General features: G+C 31.2%; 1 protein-coding gene and 1 long non-coding RNA gene across 3 annotated transcripts; one reads left to right on the forward strand and one right to left on the reverse strand.

The window, feature by feature from the left end:
* Positions 1–2,067: 2,067 nt before the first annotated feature.
* Positions 2,068–6,988, forward strand: LOC108461408 (actin-related protein 8). The gene is made up of 12 exons (XM_017761253.2): positions 2,068–2,624; positions 2,861–2,946; positions 3,083–3,153; positions 3,295–3,362; positions 3,476–3,537; positions 4,072–4,169; positions 4,432–4,513; positions 4,769–4,911; positions 5,319–5,467; positions 5,769–5,902; positions 6,014–6,132; positions 6,471–6,988. The coding sequence occupies exons 1-12, from the start codon at positions 2,287–2,289 to the stop codon at positions 6,546–6,548; spliced, it is 1,428 nt and encodes a 475-aa protein (XP_017616742.1). The 5' UTR covers positions 2,068–2,286; the 3' UTR covers positions 6,549–6,988.
* LOC108464536 (uncharacterized) lies at positions 6,159–20,246 on the reverse strand. Of its 2 annotated transcripts, XR_001868319.2 has the most exons (9): positions 19,976–20,246; positions 19,827–19,883; positions 19,223–19,273; positions 18,267–18,357; positions 17,721–17,828; positions 16,101–16,172; positions 15,951–16,017; positions 15,813–15,863; positions 6,159–6,696 (listed from the first exon to the last, which is right to left on the reverse strand). It is a non-coding gene; the product is annotated as an uncharacterized LOC108464536 (long non-coding RNA). The 2 variants fall into 2 exon arrangements; XR_001868317.2 differs by lacking the exon at positions 19,223–19,273.
* Between the last annotated feature and the right edge of the window lie 546 nt (positions 20,247–20,792).

A 20,792-nucleotide genomic window follows, 5' to 3' on the forward strand; every position in this document is an offset into this window, starting at 1 on the left:
ATTTTTAAACAACTAGAGAATGTAAGCTCTAACATGACACTCAATATCAAGGCAAATTTGATTCTTGGGAGATGCTTAAAATGGCTATTCAACAATGTTAACTTAGTTTGAAGCCCATTGGAATTGAACTTATAGTTGATGCCAATTTTGAATGTTGCACAAATGCAATTGTACTCAGAAATACCCATTATTGGATGCTCATCCATCCGAAAACCTGTCAATAAAGCTATATCTGTCAACGTTAGTGTAGCTTCATCACTTAATAAATGAAATCTATAGGTCTCAAGTCTCCATCATTCAACTAGAGCAAAAACGAATGCTGGCACGAAAGTAAAAATCTCAAATTGACTAATGTGATAGAAACTAACACCTTTTAAATAATGAATGATCAACTTATGAGGCTCTATTATTTCCATATTAATATAACATAAAGCCACTAGAGAATACTCTATTATCATTGCATCTTAAGCCACAGAGCCTCTTTCAATCTTAATAAAGAGACAACCTTTATAAAAATTCAAAATTTGGATTTAGAAAATCTCGAGAGTGTAGGATAGTATAGAATGTATAGAAGAAAGATTTGGGTTTTCTATGAAAAATGAACAAGTGGAATGGGATATTTATAGTTTTAGTGTTAGGATTTTGTTAGGGATTTATGGTATCAAAGTCAATTTAAATTTTTGAGATTTTCTTCTTTTTAAAAAAGAAACATTTAAAGATTAAGAATTCTAAATAGACCTCGATACTCATAGGTGGTGTTTGTTTTCTTATTTTTAAACAAAATACAGTGATGGTTAAAGTTTATGTGACCTAAACAGTTAAGGATATCAAGTTCTATTTAAATAGTGTATAAAACAGTTACAAAAAAATATAGGGTAAACTACAAAAATAGTCACTTTTGTTTGCCTCAGATTACATTTTAGTCACTTATGTTATTATTTTGTTACGAAGTGATCACTCTTCCGTTAAGTTCCGTTATCTCCCTAACGGTAATCCTACGTGGCAGTCCAACTAGATTTTAAGTGTCAACTTGGATTTCCTAATGGAATGAGAATAGATTTTTTATTAAATAAATTTAATTAATTAAAAATTTTAAACCCTAAATCTTAGTTAAAAAACCATTGACCTCCCCCTTTTTTTAGTTTTCTTTTTCAATTGACTAAAAAAGCTATTATCATCAAAAAAAATTATTCACTTACAAAAACAAAAAAGAATTCAATAGAGGGTCTAGGTATATCTTCTTCACCGACAAATTTATGTTCTAAGAGTTAAAATGAAGTGGTTGTCGATAAATAAAAAGATGGTAATCATTTTTGTTCCTAATCATTATATTTTCCAATTCTTCACGTTCTTGAATAATTGGTTTCTGAATCTGATTTTTTCTTATCTGAATCGGCTTGTTTGTTCACAATTCCTTTGTGGGTATCCCTTTTTTCTAATCTAAAATTTTTTTAGTTGTTAATATTCATATCAAGAATTTTAATTTAAGGTTTTTATTAAACAATAAAAATTTTAATCTTTTTGTTTTTCAGTATTGAATAAAAGAGATAGATGAATGCAAATAAGACATGCCTAAACCCTCCATTGAATCCATCTTTATGAAGCAGTCAATTTGATTTTAATTATTTTGATCTTAATAATAGTTTTTCCAGTCAAATGAAAAAAAAACATTGAAAAAAAAGAAGAGAATGAAGAAAAATTAAAAATTAGAGATAAACAGTTGGCATCTAAAATCTAGTTGGATTGCCACGTAAGATTACTGTTAGAGAGATAACGGAACTTAACAGTAGATTGATCACTTCGTAACAAAATAGCAATATAAGTGACTAAAACGTAACATTTCAAACATAAGAGACTAAAATGTAATCTGAGGTAAACAAAAGTGACTATTTTTGTAAATTACCCAAAAATTAATTAATAGTTTATTATTTTTAGTTATGAAAATAAAACATCAAAAAAATTAATTTTAAATCTTCAAATTATTTGAAATAAAAAAACATGAGAAGAAGTGAATTTCCAGTCTTTGAAGCGGTTGGTAAAATATAAAATTTAATTTTCGGTTCAGCGACGCTAAGCTGTTGTTTTAAGACTTTGCGAGAAGTTCAAATAATAAACCGCAAGTCGCAGTGAGGTACATTAGCATGTTACACGAGGACGTAGAGTGTAGCCCCCCACGTGTCATTATCATATTTATCCACGTCGCCGTCAACTACCCCTGCCCACCTGCCTTTTAGCTCCTTCATTTCTCCACCTCATCTAATCTTCAATTTTCTCCTTCCCTCCACCATGGCTACGCTGCTCCGGAAAGTCTGGGAGTCTGTCTCCACTCATTCTTCTTCCACCTCCCACTCACCTCTCCAGTTAACTTCTTCTTCAGCCACTTCATCCGACTCATCGCTCGGACCTTGTTTCGACTCTATTCCGCTTGATATTCTGCTACAGATACTCCGGCTGGTCGGCCCCAAGGACGCCATCAAGCTTGGTTGCGTTAGCCGAGCCTGGAGGTCCCTTGTCTCGGATAATCTCCTTTGGATATATTTTCTCCAATACTATGAAGGCCACGATGATCCCTGGGACTCCGTTTTCTTCGCCGAGTTGAACTTAAGATCCGGTTATCCTCTGCAGTTCGTGCCCTTTCCTCTTCACCCATTTTTCACTTAAATCATTTGGATTTGTTTGTATATTTTCATGATTGACGTTGCCTCGTAATCCCCAAATTTTCTGCAAGAATCTTTCTATACCAATTGACAAATATATCCTCTTTTACTTGCGTTTCCATTTTTACTAATGACAGTTATATGGGTTCATTTTAACTATTTTATTCCACGAGTTTTTGAACCAAGTACATTTTGATTTGCAGAACATTCCCAAGTCGCACAGGGGAGTTATCTTTCATGCGCATTTATGGTCAACGTGCACAAGTCCCTGGTTCTGTTATCATTGATGGTAATTTAACTATCTCTCAAGTCTCAGTTACACCCAGTACTGATGCTGACTAACTGGATTTTAACAAAGTTAAACACCTGATACTGTGGGCTGTTCTTGATGTTTGTCTTGTTCCCCCTTTGGAAACTTGAAAAAGGTGGTTCGGGCTATTGCAAGTTTGGGTGGAGCAAGTATGCTTGTCCATCTGGGCGGTCTGCAACTTTTCTGGTAAGCTTGTAAGGTTTTACAAAGACGGATTTTCTAGATGTGGGAAACTCCATTCTGTTGTTAGATATGTCTTCATCTTTCCTTATATATGTATACTACGTGATGTTAATTTAACATTTGTCTTTGACATCAATGTTTCAGGAGTTTGGTAACATCGAATCTCCAATGTATGCTAGACTTCGACATTTTTTTGGCACTATTTATAGCAGGTTTGTTGTATTCCAACTGGTTCATTCCTTTCCTTGGCTTTCCTCTAATTTCTTGAACTTACTCTCGCATGGGGATTTTGGATTGTAAATATGACGACGTTCTTCTTCTACAGGATGCAGGTTAAGCCATCCACTCAACCAATTGTCCTGTCCATTCCAATATGCCATTATGATGGTTGGCTACTATCTTCTTCTTTTTCCTAATCATGATTTTTAATGCTCAAATTTTATGAATCTCATGCCATTATTTGTTGGAATGAAGCAATATCTCTTCATAGCTATACTGAAACTTTTACGACTTTAATACCCTTCAATCTTCGTACTTCCATTTTTGTAGTATGCTTTTTAAATCGTATCTTTCTAGCTAGTTGATCTGGGTCTATAACCTTCCCTGTCGGTATGTATTGGTCAATTTGTACAGTATCCAGAGCAGAGGGTTATCCCTATGGACGAAGATGATATGTCACATGTGCTTGATCAAGCACTTGTTGTGCTTTGATTATTGAATTAACAGTATTGATTGCATCACATAATTCTCTTCATGGGAATCATGGGAAAACATTGAGATAAGTATTATCTCTGAGAAGAAGAGAATACACCACTGATATTTTTGTCAGACCTGATTGTGTAAATTTGGTTGTAGCCAGTGATAGTTGGGCTAGCATGGTTAACATCCAGGTTTTAACCTCTTCTGAATTGATTTCTCCAGATACAGATTCGGCCAAAGCATCAAGAAGGCAGCTTAAAGATGCCATCCACACTGTCTTATTTGACATGAATGTTCCTGCTGTTTGTGCTGTGAATCAGGTGCATCATTGTATTTTTAGATACTGTCTAGTACTAATCTCAAAAGAAGCAACCAAACAAGAAATAGTCAAAGCAACACACACAAGTAATATGGTTGTTTTAAAATGCTTATTCCCTCTCTTAAAGCTCATGCACAACGCAAGCTAGATGAACCTTACATCTTTCCCCTAGTCATGCTTTTTCTAGCCATATGTGGGGATGTTGCTTTCTCTCCATTATTCATTGTCTTAACACAATGACTTTTGCAAGTGATTCATTGCAGGCAACATTAGCTCTCTTTGCAGCAAGACGGACATCGGGAATTGTTGTTAACATTGGTTTTCAAGTTACATCTGTTGTTCCCAGTACGAACTTGACTTTTCTCAAGTCCTCTTCTCATCTGTTGTTGATAATATATAATTAATGGTGATTTATCATGTGTTCATTGTTATCCTTTCTCTTTAATCCTTTTGTTTTCATTTTTTCCCTATTAAAAAGGGAAATAAGAGAACTGATGAATTTGACTATTTTCAGCCTAATTTATATTTCACTATGTTCTCTCACCTATTTTTTTTTTAATAGAATTCTGAATTTGTATGGTTTGTCTATGTGTTTTATAGTTTTAAATGGGAAAGTTACACGTAAGGTGGGTGTTGAAGTTATTGGACTGGGTGCATTAAAACTCACAGGATACCTCAAGGAACTCATGCAGCAGAACAATATTAACTTTGAATCATTGTACACCGTGCGGACTCTAAAAGAGGTATGCTTTAATCCTTTGCAACTTTAGATTGAGGCTGTTTCGGTGTTTCCTTTCTACGGCTTGAGTAGTAGAAGGATAACCACACTTGGATTGTTTCCTTGCCAAAAAATTTGATAATTCAAGAATAACAAATCCAACATATATCATGCTTCTGATGTATTAGTAAATATATAACTTATCATTGCATATATTATGTGCTTAATTGATATTGCCGAAGGTGATACAAATTGATAAATTTTACTTTGGTGCATTTGTTCCCTTTTAGAATCAATGCCTTGTTCTCCTTTAGAAACTCCTCACCTTCACTCGATAATGTTCATGCAAGGCAGTTCCTTTTACTTTCTTCTGTAATTGGCAACATGCTCATCCTAGTTTCTTGATGCTCTTTTAGTTTGCTTAAAATACAGAACCTATGCTATGTTGCTGCTGATTATAAAACAGAACTATTGAAAGATACTCGAGCATCAATGGAGGTTCCAGCCGTGGGTTGGTTTACTTTGTCAAAGGAACGTTTTCAAACTGGAGAGATCTTATTCCAGCCACGTATTGGAGGAGTGTAAGTCTATAACTTGTAGCACCTATAAAGTTGTTTCTGTCAAGTACTTAAGGAAGATGCACAGGTGCTATTCGTGAGACCTTACTGATACTTGCAAGTTGCAAATGATTAAAAAATAAAATTCTCAAGGAACTGACCTGAATACAAGTAAAGACATTATAAATTGTTCATGAACCATCTTAAGATTAATTGAATACCAGTAATATTCTTGAGGTTTTATTGACACCTTGCACATGATTTGAAACCGAAACACGAAGAATTTTTTTTTTTTTAAATGTTTATAAGTTGTATCTTTGTACAGGTGTGCTATGGGATTGCATCAGGCGGTAGCACTTTGCATGGATCATTGCCATGCTGCAGAATTGACATGCGATGATACTTGGTTCAAGACTATAGTTTTGTCCGGGGGAACTGCATGTTTACCGGGACTAGCAGGTAGAATCTGGAATTTCAGTCTTCTATCATTCCTTTCCTTTTCTTTTTGGATTAATAGACACTAGCAGGGTTATATCTAAGGTTTTGAGTATGTGGCAACTGTTTTCCCAGAGAGGTTAGAGAAGGAACTACATGAGACTCTTTCCCCTTCCCTAGCAAATGGATTAAGAGTCATTCCTCCTCCTCATGGTCCAGATACTGCATGGTTTGGGGCCAAGTTTATCAGCAACGTAAGCTACTTAACCATATCAATGAATACTACATGAAAATAGTTATCGGTGTTCACTTGCATTAAAATTTTTTGCTGTATGACCGACATCTGTTGGTTTTGTCACTTCAATGATTCTAGATGCTATGGTTTTTTCTATGTTACTCGATACAGTTATTTTCGGGTTTTTTTTTTTCTTGTATTTAGAGGATCTTCGAAAGGTTATTATATTCCTATGTCCTTGCTTTTACGGTCATGAGCTTGATGTTACATGATAAAATGAAATTGCCCTTTCGTTTTTATCTGGTTTATGTGTGAACATAGACCTAACCCTACCCCTTTATAAATGGTGTGTTGTAGTTGAGCACGTTCCCAGGGACCTGGTGCATAAGAAAGAAGCAGTTCCGACGTAAATCCAGAGCCAACATCATGTGGTAAAGCAGATTGAGGTTTTCTAAAGTCTACCACCTTCATCCCCGTCGTGATAGTTGTATAATGATATAATAACGAAGCAGCCCTTGGGCTTCTTGCCATGGCTTCGCTTGGCAACAGTTATGGTAGCGTTATTGAGCTGCTGTCCTGCCACCTGGATTTAAGGGCGGTAGGGCATAGTATAAAATAGCACACACGAGTTTATCTTAGACTCAATTGAACTTAATTTTAAATAGCACACATATGAGGTAAGTTTTTTTTTTTTTTAAATTATTTAGAATCTAATTATCCCTAATGTTAGTAATTTATAATATTATTACTGGTAGGTATTAATATTTTTGTTATGTAAAAAATCTAATAAATTATAATTATTGATAAATAGTTATGTTGTAAGGATGTAACTCTTGTACCTGAAATTATTTTATAAAGATAAAACTTTATGTAAAGTTTTGTAAAATAACACACTCTTATACAAAATTATATCATTGAATTCTTATGGAAGTGTATCATACGAAAAGTTATTTGGTATTTTTACTTTTTATTAGTTATTCTTAATGTTTTTAGATCGGACCGTTTGTCGAATTGATCAATTTGATTAGTTTAGTCGGTTTGATTAGTTCGATTAAAAAATTATTAAAATTTTAAAAATTAAAAAAATAGTTCAATTAATTTCTAATCGGTTTAATTGGGTTTTAGTCAGTTTAACCAGTTCGTATCGAATTTTGATCTAATCCATTCAAAGCCACTATTCAAATCATTACTTTAGTCGATTATTGGTCCAACCGATTTAATAGGTCAGTTTGATTCGGTTCAAACAATATTAATATTTTACTATTTTACTTAGATTGTTGTGAATTTTGATGCATCTTAGAAGCATATTATAACTTCAAGGAAAATGTTCTATACATTATATTTTATTTTTATTGCTTAAGTTTTTATTATTATTTTAACAATCTTAAAACATTAAAATGTATTCCATGTAAGGTAAGAATTATTTTGTGGATACAAAACATAATGTTTTAAGATTATTCCAAAAAGGGAATTGATGATTACAAAGATGAAATGAATGTTTATGATTGAGGAACAAGTTGATTTTTCAATAAAAAAGTAGGATAAGTTTTCTAACTTATAATATTATGTTTGTATACTTGCTTTATGATTGTTACTATATAACAACTAGGGAATTTTTCTAAATATTTTAAGATCCCTCTATAAATGCTTGTTACAAAACCATCTAGTAATGTACTAATGGTAGCAAAATCGTCGATAAATGGTTATTAAAATGATGGGATGAAATATTACCAATAATCGTTTTGCTGACGAAAAGGCTAATAGTATATATTAGGTGTAAGCCGACGAAAATTTAGTGTGTGAAAGTTTATATCGACACACCACTATAGCAATCGCATATTTTTCATCATATCTCATATTATTAGCTTTGATGTTTCAAGATTTTGATATAACAATATTTAACATAAATTTTATATATTATATTTTTAAATTCATTTAAATATAGTTGAAAATTTTATCAAACATTCTCAAAACAATTTTAAGACTTGAAAAATAGTTTTTAAGAATTTTTTAAGTGCGGCCAAAAGGTGTGGTACCTAGAAGTCAGTGTGCAAAAAAGTATAGAGCTACAACACCCTTTTACTTTGATACCGTACCCTACTCAAGAGGTATACACTCTTCCAGCTAGAGTGCAATACTTGTAGCTCAACGGTCAAATTTTAAAAAAAGGTATCGCACCCTAAAGGCTAAGTATCGCACCAGAAAGCTTTGCAAGTTTTTCTAAACCCGAAATTAATGCTTCTAACGACTAGAATTCATCCCCAATAGCCGTAAACGTCAAAAAACTCATTCCTTAATATAAATACAAGTCAAAAACACATCAAGACACACGAGATGAGCATCCAAGCATAGAAATCCAAAGAAGCCTCCAATTTTTTATTTCATCATTTTCTCTTGTACATACCTCTTAAGTACTTATTGTTAGATATTTTTGTCATTATCATTTTCATTCTTTGAGAGAGCTTAGCACTTATAAATAGAGGTGTGCATAGATCGAGTTCGGGCTGAACTCAACTAAAAATTTAGGCCTGTTTGCTAGGTTCAGGCCCGACCTGAAAAGTGGGCCTAAAATTTTGCCCAAGCCTTACCCGGATAAAAATGTTAAAACCCGAGCCCGACCTTGCCCGCCCATATTATTTTTTATATAATTTTAAAATATATATAATACAAAAATATTAAAAACATCAAAATAAATATTTCCCAACAAATTAAAAATAAATTTTAAAAATATGTATACTTAAATAACACTAAGATAGATGCAACTTAACAAGCAAATGTCTCTAAAATAATAACAAAATTAACAATAAAATAAATTTTATATAATATCCAAACAACAACAACAAAATAAAAGCAATATAATAGTAAAATGGTAGCAAAATAGGGAGAAAACAATAAGAAAATAATATTTAAAAAAAAAGTAAATTTTTGTCCTTTAGTGAATTCAGGACGGGCCGAGCCCAAGCCAAAAATACATTATCTAAGGCCCAGTCTATTTTTTAAACGGGTCTTATTTTTTATCGAAGCCCATTTTTCTAACCTATATTTTTGCCCAAACCCTCCCACATTTCGGGTAAGCCTTCGGGCCGAGCTGGGTGACCCGAACCATGAACAGGTCTACTTATAAACACACAGCTTTGAAATGTCTTCATTGTTTACATCTTTTCTTTATATTGAAACATCTACTTAAAGTATTTGAAGTATAGAACCTTAAGTAATTTGTGAAGGATTTTAGTAGAGCGTTATAAAAACTAGAGGGTTCTAGTTAAGCCATAAAAACTAGGAAAAAAGTTCTATCTTAGCCTTGTGAAAAAGATAGAGATTGTAAAGGTTGTACTTTTTTCCTCGAAATGTAACAATTCAAGTATAGTGAACTGAGAGATCTTTAATTGAGGTATACCAAGGTAATAAAAATAGACAATTGGGGCTGAACCACTATAAATCAAAATGTCCAAGTTTTTTTTTTTTATTTACTCATCATTTAGAAAAGTTTGCAAAGAATTTTAAAATACCAATTCACCCCCTCTTGGCATTTTCGGGTCTAACACATGTTTTCCGATCGATAGTTTTTATATTTAAAGTGACTAAATTTATCTTTCAATAAAAAAATTATTTTTTCTAGTATTTTGTCTTATTTAAGAATGTGTATAGTTGGATTTTTTATAAAATAAAAATAAATTTATGAGTTCATAATATAAAATAAAACCACTCTCAAATTTACGTTTCAAATTAGAACTTTATAAGACCAAAAGTTTGTCCTTTCATTGGGATGATTACTAACAATTATATTTATTTGTTGTATTGTTTTAATGATTAAATGTCAAATAAAAAGACTATGTGGTGTGTTTGCTTAAAATTGAAATATGGTGTTTATTGGTAAAGGCATTAATATTGATACACTATAAATATAGATTTGTATTATATTTGTAAAACACAATGATGTCAAGGAATTAGATATTTTATTTTGAGAGTCATTATATTTGATATATACTTACTTTTATTAAATTTATCAAAAGTACTAAAACTTTATAGAAAAGTTTAAAATATTACTACTTGTGTCAATGTTATTTCACTAAGGGTGAATAGTTGGAGGCCTCCTAGTTATGTGAAAATAATATTTAAAACCCACCAAATATTGAAAAGATAAATAAAAGAGCATATTGATATATATGGTATCTTGACTCTTGAGTGTTAAAATGAACCCTCTTTAGTAAAAGAATGTACATTTTGCACAGGGTGAGTGTGTTGGTTTCTTATATATTTAGAACAAAATAGAATCATATATATATACTACCATAGTATTGTAAGATTTGATATAGTTTCACATTGTGAAAACATACAAACTAATAAGTTTAGCTATCTTTGAAAAAAAAAAAAGCCTAAGTTAGTTCTTAATCTTGAAGAATTAAAGTGGTTAGCTTTTTTTTAATCCTTTTATCAAACTTCAATTTAGATTAAAATTATGGAAATAGAATGGTTGAAATTTATATTAATGAGAATTAGAGTTTTGACCACAATCAATGCTAACTATTTTCTAGAAAAATGATGTCTAAAAGCATGTTGTAAAATAGCAGTTTGGACATGTTAAAATATGAATTAATTATATTGGTTCAATCTCTAATTTAAGATAATGACACTACAAGAAAATAGACTTTTAGCGGCATTTTTTTTACTTTTAGCGGCGCTTGCCACTAAAGCTAACGCCGCTAAAGATCATGACTTTTAGCGACGCTTTTATAAAAAAGCGCCGCTAAAAGTCTTGAATTTGTGTACATCTTTAACCGTTAATCATTTGGTGAAACTTATATTTGGCGAATAACCTTAGCATGTTATGTTTTAAAATTTTCCATTTGAATCTTAAACGTGCTTGAATCTATTGATGATAGCTTTTAAATGTGTTTAGAATAGTTTTAATGATTTTAAAACGAAATTTCTTGTTAAACTTTGCATGTAAATGTTCCTGTATTTTACTGTAAGATCTCATAACCTGGATTCGGTGATCAGACCGAATAAAGGGGGTTACATAAATTAAGTAGGCAAAAAATTAAATTGCATTTGTGTTCATGATTAACTTTAGATTCAGGTTTTTAACAAATTAGCTAAGAATTAACCTAGTTAATACCTTTCGGCCTATAACTAGATTAATTGATCGATTCAACCTACTTATCTTTCAACTTAATAGCTTAAATCGGATTAGATTAAGTTGGTGCTAAGTAGGTTATCCTGTCGGCCTTATCTACCTAAGTTACTTCCTGGTGTCGTCAATCCTAAGGTTTAATCTCACTTAACTTATTCCAACTAATTTGTGGTAAACCCCGAACCTTTACTCAATCACTCCCACTTTCACTTGTCAACCTTCCTAGAGTTTTTAGTTCTTGGCTATACTAGATGCAACTTTCCCTACTCGAATATTGCCCATTCAAATTAAACGTAAAAATAAAAGAAGGGAGGAGAGAAATCTAAATCCGAAAATATTTGTTGAAGCTTTGATTTGTAAAACCTTTGAATTATTTAGGTTGAAAAACAAAAATAAAATAAAATTGCTAAAAGAACTAAAACTAAAATTCAATTAAAATAAGAGTGTTTGAAATAAAAGCTGAATTATTTGCAACTAAAATATAATAAATAAATTATCTTTTAAATCATATTTTTGTGGAACAAAATGTTTATAATTAATAAATTAAAATTTAAACTTAAATAAGATTCAATATAAAATCTATTTTTATAAGCGATATCCACTTCTAATTGTAAAGCTAGAAAAAATTGATATAAAATAATTTTATATGAATTTGGTAATGACATATGATTAAATAAAATAAAATAAATTAAACATTTAAAGTTTTAATTGAGTTAATGCCACTCTCAACCGAATCTTAATTTAATTTAAAATTTCCTATATTAACAAAAGGGTAAAATAAAATTTTGAAAATATTTTTATCCATTTATGTTTTTATAAAAATCTAGATTCAAACTCAACATTATAAATTAGTATATTTAATATTCATATAAATATTTTACAAATTTATTAGTAGTAACTAATCTATTAATCTCTCTTTTGTTAAACTTCCATATCAAGCGAGTAATGGATTGAGTCAGGCCTACTATGCCCAACATGGGCGCTGGGAGCCTAATCGGATCCAAGCCCTGTTTTTTGGTCTAAATAGTTTGTTCAACTGTTCAAGTGTCAGCCATTATCAGTGTTTCAACTAATACAACATTAAAAATAGTTATAATCCATTCAAAATATTAGAGCAAAGTCAAAGAACAGAGGAAGAGGCAAATTTGGGTTTCTCGAAATCGATCCAACATCCAAAGGTAACCACTCTAACTCTACTGCTTTGGTTGCCTTACAAACCAAAGGAATTTTTGGAATCTGAATCTAATGTTTTGTTTCTTTTTGTTCTTGACTTTAACCAACCCGATTATTACTTCTTTTTTTATTTGATTTGATTGTAAAAGAAAAATACCTTCTTTTTATCACCAATGCTGGATACCCAAGTTTGGGTTTTAGGTGTTTAGAATTGGCTAGTGCTTAAATTAAATCTATGCGGTAGTGGTTGCTTAGTTACCCATAATAAAGAAAAGTCTGGATTTTGATGCTTTAATTAGACATTGGTTACTTGCTCTTGTTAACTTATTCTTTTACAAGTCTGGAACTTAATCTTTCTTGTTCAACGTAAAGAATATGCATCTAGTTCCTTGCTTACCTTCTGTGTGTTTTGAGCATCTCTGCAATCCGTTTTTCTCTTATGCACTATATCCTTGGCAACCTAGTCAAAAAAATCCAAGTTTTTTTATCTACCAGTATTGGGATCAATACAACCTTGTACCTTCTCGTGCTTGGTACTTAGCTTCAATGGTCATTTGGGTTTTGCCTAAGGCAAAGTAACATATTAACAGTTAAGTGAGTTTACTAGGTATTGTGATGTCTTAAAGTCAGTAACCTGTAGTCTAGATGTGATATGCTTTGCTGTTTAAAGATACACATTTCCATCAGTTCTCTTCCGGGAGCAATATTGGCTATTATTTAATTTCTTAACGCTTCTGCGTTTCCTGTTTCTTTAGTCATGATGAACTGAGGAACAGTCATTTAGGACCTGAACAAACAGTCTATAGGTCTGATGCAAGGAGTACATTGACTATCATCTATCCCACTATCACCATATTCTGTCCACATTGACTATAACTATGAGTATATAATAAAACCCAGAAGCACTTTGCTTGCTAACACACCCTACCATGTAATGTGTTCCTCCAGATCTAAGCTTCGATTCATTTATCATCTTGTACTCAAATACGTAATTGGTATCCTGTTTGTTCAGGTCTTAAAAGACTGTTCCCCAGTTCATCATGATTAAAGAAACAGAAAAGCAGAAGTGTTAAAAAATTAAATAATAGCCAATACTGCTCTTGGAAGAGAACTGATGGAAATATGTATCTTTAAACAACATAGCATGGCACATTTAGACTACAGGTTCCTGACTTTAAAACACCACAATACCTAGTAAGCTCACTTAACTGTTAATATGTTACTTTGCCTCAGGCAAAACCCAAATGACCATTGAAACTAAGTACCAAGCACGAAAAGGTACAAGGTTGTATTGATCCCAATACTGGTAGATCAAAAAGCTTGGATTTTTTTACTAGGTCGCCAAGAACATAATGCATAAGAGTAAAACGAATTGCAGAGACGCTCAAAACACACAAAAAGTAAGCAAGGAACTAGATGCATATTCTTTACGTTGAATAAGAAAGATTAAGTTCCAGACTTGTAAAAGAATAACTTAACAAGAACAAGTAACCAATGTCTAATTAAAACATCAAAATCCAGACTTTTCTTTATTATTGGTAACTAAGCAACCACTATCGCATAGATTCAATTTAAGCACTAGTCAATTCTAAACATCCAAAACCCAAACTTGGGTATCCAGCATTGGTGATAAAAGAATGTATTTTCTTTTACAATCAAATCAAATAAAAAAGAAATAATAATCGGGTTAGTTAAAGTCAAGAACAAAAGAAGCAAAACATTAGATTCAGATTCCGAAATTCCTTTGGTTTGTAAGGCAACCAAAGCAAGAGAGTTGGAGTGGTTACCTTCGGATGTTGGATCGATTTGAGAAATCCAAATTTATCTCTTCCTCGTTCTTTGACTTTGCTCCAATATTTTGGATAAATTATAACTATTTTAATGTTGTATTAGTTCAAACACCGATAATGGTGACACTTGAACGGTTGAACAAACTATTTAGACCAAAAAATGTGGCTTGGATCCGATTAGGCTCCCAAATACCATGTTGGGCAAAAGTAGGCCTGACCCAATCTATTACTTGCTCGATATGAAAGTTAACAAAAGAAAGATCGATAGATTAGTCACTACTAATAAATTTGTAAAAATATTTATATAATATTAAATATACGAATTTATAATGTTTTGAGTTTGAATCTAAATTTTTATGAAAACATAAAAGGATAAAAATATTTTCAAAACTCTATTTTACCCTTTGATAATATAGGAAAATTTTAATAAATTTTAAATTAAATTAAGATTCAGCTTGAGAGTGGCATTAACTCAATTAAAACTTTAAATGTTTAATTTATTTTATTTTATTTAATCATATGTCATTACCAAATTCATATAATATTATTTTATATCAATTTTTTCTAGCTTTACAATTAGAAGTGAATATCGCTATAAAAAAGATTTTATATTGAATCTTATATAACTTTAAATTTTAATTTATTAATTATAAACATTTTGTTCCACAAAAGAAATTGACTTAAAGATAATTTATTTATTATATTTTAGTTGCAAATAATTCAGCTTTCTATTCCAAATACTATTATTTTAATTGAATTTTAGTTTTAGTTCTTTCAAGCAATTTTACTTTATTTTTGTTTCTACTTCAACCAAACAATTCAAGAGTTTCACAAATCAAAGCTTCAACAAATATTTTCAGATTTAGATTTCTCTCCACTCCTCTTATTTTTACATTTAATTTGAATGGGAAATATTCGAGTAGGGCAAGTTGCATCTAGTATTGCCAAGAACTAAAACTCTAGGAAAGTTGATGTTTAAAGTAGGAGTGATTGATTGAAGGTTCTGGCTTTACCACAAATTAGTTAGTATAAGTTAAGTGAGATTAAACCTTAAGATTAACGACACCAGAATTAACTTAAGTAGATAAGGTTGAAAGAATAACCTACTTAGCACCAACTTAATCTAATCCGATTTAAGCTATTAGGTTGAAAGATAAGTAGGTTGAATCGATCAATTAATCAAGTTATAGGCAAAGGTATTAACTAGGTTAATCTTAGCTAATTTGTTAAAAACCTGAATCTAAAGTTAATCATGAAAACAAATGCAATTTAATCTTCTGTCTACTTAATTTATGTAACACCCCTTCTTCGGTCCGATCACCGAATTCAGGTTACGAGATCCTACAATAAAATACAGGAACATTTACATGCAAAGGTTAACAAGAAATTCCGCTTTAAAATCATTAAAACTATTCTAAACACATTTAAAAGCAATCATCAATAGATTCAAGCATGTTTAAGATTCAAATGGAAAATTTTAAAACATAACATCCCAAGGTTATCCGCCAAATATAAGTTTCACCAAATGATTACTCGTCAAATGATTAATCTAAAGATGATACACAAAACTATTATTGATCGAAATTTTAAACTAAAACGTACCTTAATAATTTCAACAAGCTGGTCTACTCCACTCTCACCAAGAAACAGAGACTGCAGTCAGAATAATAGTATTTGTTAAGTAATTTAAAAGGAAAATGAATATAAATAAGCAAAAAAAATAAGCAACGAAACATGTACCTGCCACAGCCGGCAGACCAGATGTCAATGGATGTGGTGTATTTATTATTCAGGTGGTCGCTAGTACCTACAACAGATGTAATTCTATAAGAGTAGCACCAAATATTAATTAAGTTTAACCAAATATAAAAACTTCATCAATATCACTACCAAATATTAATTCGAAGATTAAATGGCAGCTTCAGTTGAACCAACAGCTGCAGGAGGAGCAGGAAGCAGTAACTGAAATACAGACAACATTAATTCACTAAGACTTTAATTTAAAAATAGAAAACAAAAATAAAAATAATATCAAACAATTGAATTTAATTCACTAATACTTTAATTTAAAAGTTCAAAGGCATATGTAAATATGTAAGTACCACATGGTAAGAAAATTTAATACAATTTAAAGCCAATGATGCTGTGTTGCTAACTGCACAGCAAAACAAGGTACAAGAATCGGGTCTGGTTCAAGTTTATTTAAAGGGCTGCAATTCATACATTTGATTAATGTTATGAAATAAAGGTTGTGCTTGTTTTTCTATCCCATAAGGATTAGACATTTCAATCGCCAACCCTAAGGATGAAGAGAACTTTGCAAGGACTTTCAAGAGTAAGCCTATCAATTACAGTCCACATTCACTAATATAGCTATCATAGTTCCTAATGCATATATGATAACGATACTCACAGTTTGATTAGTTAAAGCTAGAAAAGCAATAACCAAATGCACAATCCCGAACTTAAATAAGAAAGCTCATCTGCTGATAAAAATGTGAATTGTATCATGCCTCAACTAGATTGCTAACCCTAGCAGCAAAAATGCTTCTAAATAGTATAAGGACTAGCTGCTGCTGCATTAAGATTTTTAATCCTTCAGATTTGGTAGGTTCATGCCATCACTGTCAAACGCAATGAAGTTACAAGAACTATTTTGGAATCCATATAGCATCCAAATTAGGTAATTTGTTAATTTTATATAAGATGAACTTAGGTCATTTGTTAATTTCATTTTAAATAACTAAGGTTCCTGATTAAACACAACTTGTCTTGAATAAATTTAAAATAAAATAAAATAATACTTTAAATACAATTTAATTTAATTAGGTAATTTAAAAATAAAATAAAAGTAGATAAAATATTTTTGTGATTAAAATAAAAAACTAAAATATTTAAAATAACAATAAACCGTTGGGAAAAAAACAAAGGGCATGTGTTTGGTAAATATCACTTATTCAACGTGAAATTCATAAAAATACAAGACTTTTGCCAATTCCGAAAATAAAATAAACTTTACAATCCGGCAAACAATAAAACAAAGTTTACATATCAATCAAGCCGAACTGCTGCTTGTCACGACCAAAATGTTGATTTTAAAGATTAAATGGGGTTTTTTTTCCAGCTTCTAATCCTGCCTTATGGTAATTGCTTGATCAAATTTATGCATCTTAATCAAGAAGAAACCAGAAAATTAAAGCATATGAATAAATTTTCAACAAGAAGATGAAAAGGAAACAAAAACCCCAAATCAAAAGTGAGTCAAGGGAAGATCTTAGAAAAGATTGGAAGCAATAACATAGAAATATTTCAAGAACAAGCAAAAACTTTATCAGGATTTGTGAAAATTAAAAGAAACAGAGAATTAGAAATTAAAGTTACCTGATACTTTTGTTTGCCAGTGAAGGGAAAAAAAAACCACCACTCACCATGAAAATGAATTTATAGAATGTTACAGTTTGAGAGCTTAGAAAGAAGAATAAAAAGGCGAAATTGAAAAAATATACTAACCTGTTGGATGGGAGATGATGAGCAGCAAATGAAGGTCCTTATAATATGATGCCAAACTGCTAGAAAATAGGCACTCCAAAGGGTTTTCTATGCCTAGCCTTGAATCAGCTACAACCCAAAGCAAACCAATGCAAAAGACAAATAACTTTTCTCACTAACACTAATACTATTCACTCTAAAACATCTTGATTACATTTCTATATAAAACAATCACTTCATGCAAATGAAACTAACAGGATTAGGAGTGTTAATAGAACTTCAGAAACCAAATAACTGCGCATCAATTATGTTATGAACTAGGTAAATTTTCACTTGTAACTGAAAAGAAATATTTTCTAGATCTGGAAATGAATTACAATGGTATATTCTGAATCTTGAATGCTTAGCTTTCTCTGTACACTTACTAGTGTATATATAGAAACATTTGATCAATAACTGCTCTTCCAACAGATTCTTAGCTGAACAACAACTCAGCTAACTGACTTGAACTAACTAACCACATATTAATACTAACTCTATCAAATTAGGATTTAAAGCAACACTTACGATGTATATTGCCCTAGACAACAAGCAGATTGTTCAGCAGCACAGTGAAGGCTCATCAGATTTGTCACTAACCCAACTCTTCCTAACTTACCTGCAATGTGAAAACAGATTTTCTAATAACAGAAGACAATTGAAACAACAATATGCCTAGATTTATTAACTATTTTAAGATCACTTAAGCAAACAAATCTTGGAACCACAACAATCTGTTAACTGAACTCAAGTCTATTTCAGAAGAGATATCAATATGTCTGTTGAAAGCTAGTTTGTAGGCGTAATATCAACCTGAGTCTACAAAAACAAAATTAGTAATTCCAAGATTGGTCTGTGTTAAAATAGTCATAAATTTTGACATATTATTGATAATGAATTTCTACAACAATTTCAAATTTTAAGATGAAATACAAACGAGAAAGAAGTGCAAACTGAAAAGATGATAAATTTAAAGAATAATAGGAAAAAAAGACATAAGAAAGGTTTGAATGTTACTTGGGGAGATCTGGAGAGTGAAGTGGAATCGAGGACTTAGAGAGAAAGAGAGTTAAAAAAAGAAAGGAAGATTTGTTTGAGAAGAAACATCAAGCTCAGGCCTTGAATCAGTGAAATATGGAGGAAAGCAACTTAGGGTTTGATTTGGGAAACTGAGGGTATAGGGAAACTTTGTTTTGAGAAAAATACTAAGTATCGGGACTTAGCTTCGGGGATAAAATGTATGAAACAAAGACGACGCCGTTTAACCCATTATAAAAGTGGGTGAAATCGACATGGATGCATCCAGAAATCGACGGGTGAGCCGATTAAGGGATATGGTTGTTGTTTCAATGAAATTCAGTGTTCTTAATTAATATATTTGTATTTGCATACTTTTGCAATTTCAATGGAGTTCAACCAATCCAACTTCACTCGAAACCCTTTGTAATTCAATACCAATTCTAAAAGCTTTGTAAAGGATCTACCTTAAACTGTGCTCAATACTCTCCATTACTGGCATTCCTATGTTGGAAGCCCTGTCAACAACAATACTTATTCTAACATTATTACATATAGGAAAAATACTTAGAAAAATATTTTAATTTATATTATTGCCTAGAAAACATTTGAAAAATGGTCCCACCAAAATTTTTAGAATTTTTATAAAATAAATTATTTTATATCAAAACAAATTCACTTCCCACTCATTAATGCCTAAAATCTCTAATTTTTTTATTTTCTTTTAGCATTTCTCTCTTCTTCTTTTTTAATTTCTTTTATTTTCTCACATTTTCTCTTTAGAATTTATACAAGATAAGTGGTGAATCTTTCAATACTTTTAAGCATGTCCATAATTTGGTGACTTTTTTTTTCTAACTTCATTGATTAATCTTCGAAATAGCCTAAATCATATTCATTTGTGTTACAAACTCATGTATTAGCCTAAAAGGTCGCAAGATCTCAAATATGCTCACAGTCACACCAAGAATTGAAATATCCAAACCAAGGCATCAGATCTGATAGCAAATATTTTTTATCTTAATCTAAACAAAACTGACCCCAACAAAGGAAAAAGATAGAAAAAAGAACCTTTCTTAGCTTGAAGGAGGTGCCTTCCAGTAGAAGTGAAAGAGTCGAAAACACCATCTGTACTCATTCAAATCGTCGCATATCAGGAAATAAAAAAAAAAAGGTTTCACAACAAACAAAGAGAAGCTATGAATTTATTGATAAAATACCAGAAATCGAAGTGCAAGCAGAGAAACCCAACAAAAAGAAGAAAACTGCAAACCAACACAGCAACTTATTTATCCCCGTCAATTTTTATTTAGACGACTATGCAGCAGATCAGGCTTGCTAGTTTAAGGGGCAGAGTATTATAAATTGAAGCTTCTTTAATCTAGGAGCAACTTCAGTCGATGTTTTCTGAAGGGAAGAAGCTTAACTATGGCTGAAAGTTTGAAAGTTTAATGGGAATTGAGAGTAATATAAAAGTAAGAGAAGACAGAGAAAGACAGGGAAGAAGGAAAACCGTGTTTTTGTTATCACTCAAAATTGATAATAGCTCATCTCTGGCTTTATTTTCTTTTTTCCTTTTCCAGCTACTAACTCTGATGGATTTTTTTCATGTTAATGGTTTGAATAATAAGGATGAAAATGATATTTAATATTGAATTATAATATATATTTCATTCAAATAGTTTATGTCTCTAATTAACTTTTAGATTTATTTCATCAAAATTTATAGCTAATTGAAGGATGTTTTCTTAAATATTAATATTGATTAGGTGTAGTGGTTAACTTATTTTTTGTATCATGTTATATTATCTAATATCATCATCACCGCCGCCTAAATTAAACTTTAAGGTGGGTTTGGATAAGATGGTAAAATGTATTTAACTTACTTTTTGTCTCACGTTATAGTATCGCTACAATATATAATCTCACCGTCACCACTATTTTTATACTAACCGCACGTAAATACACCGTACATTCAAACTCACCCTCACTCGGCTTTAGTAACTTAATTGAATAAGCTCAAATAGTTTACATTTT

Source organism: Gossypium arboreum, chromosome 13 (assembly GCF_025698485.1).
Source record: "Gossypium arboreum isolate Shixiya-1 chromosome 13, ASM2569848v2, whole genome shotgun sequence".
Lineage (NCBI taxonomy): Eukaryota > Viridiplantae > Streptophyta > Magnoliopsida > Malvales > Malvaceae > Gossypium > Gossypium arboreum.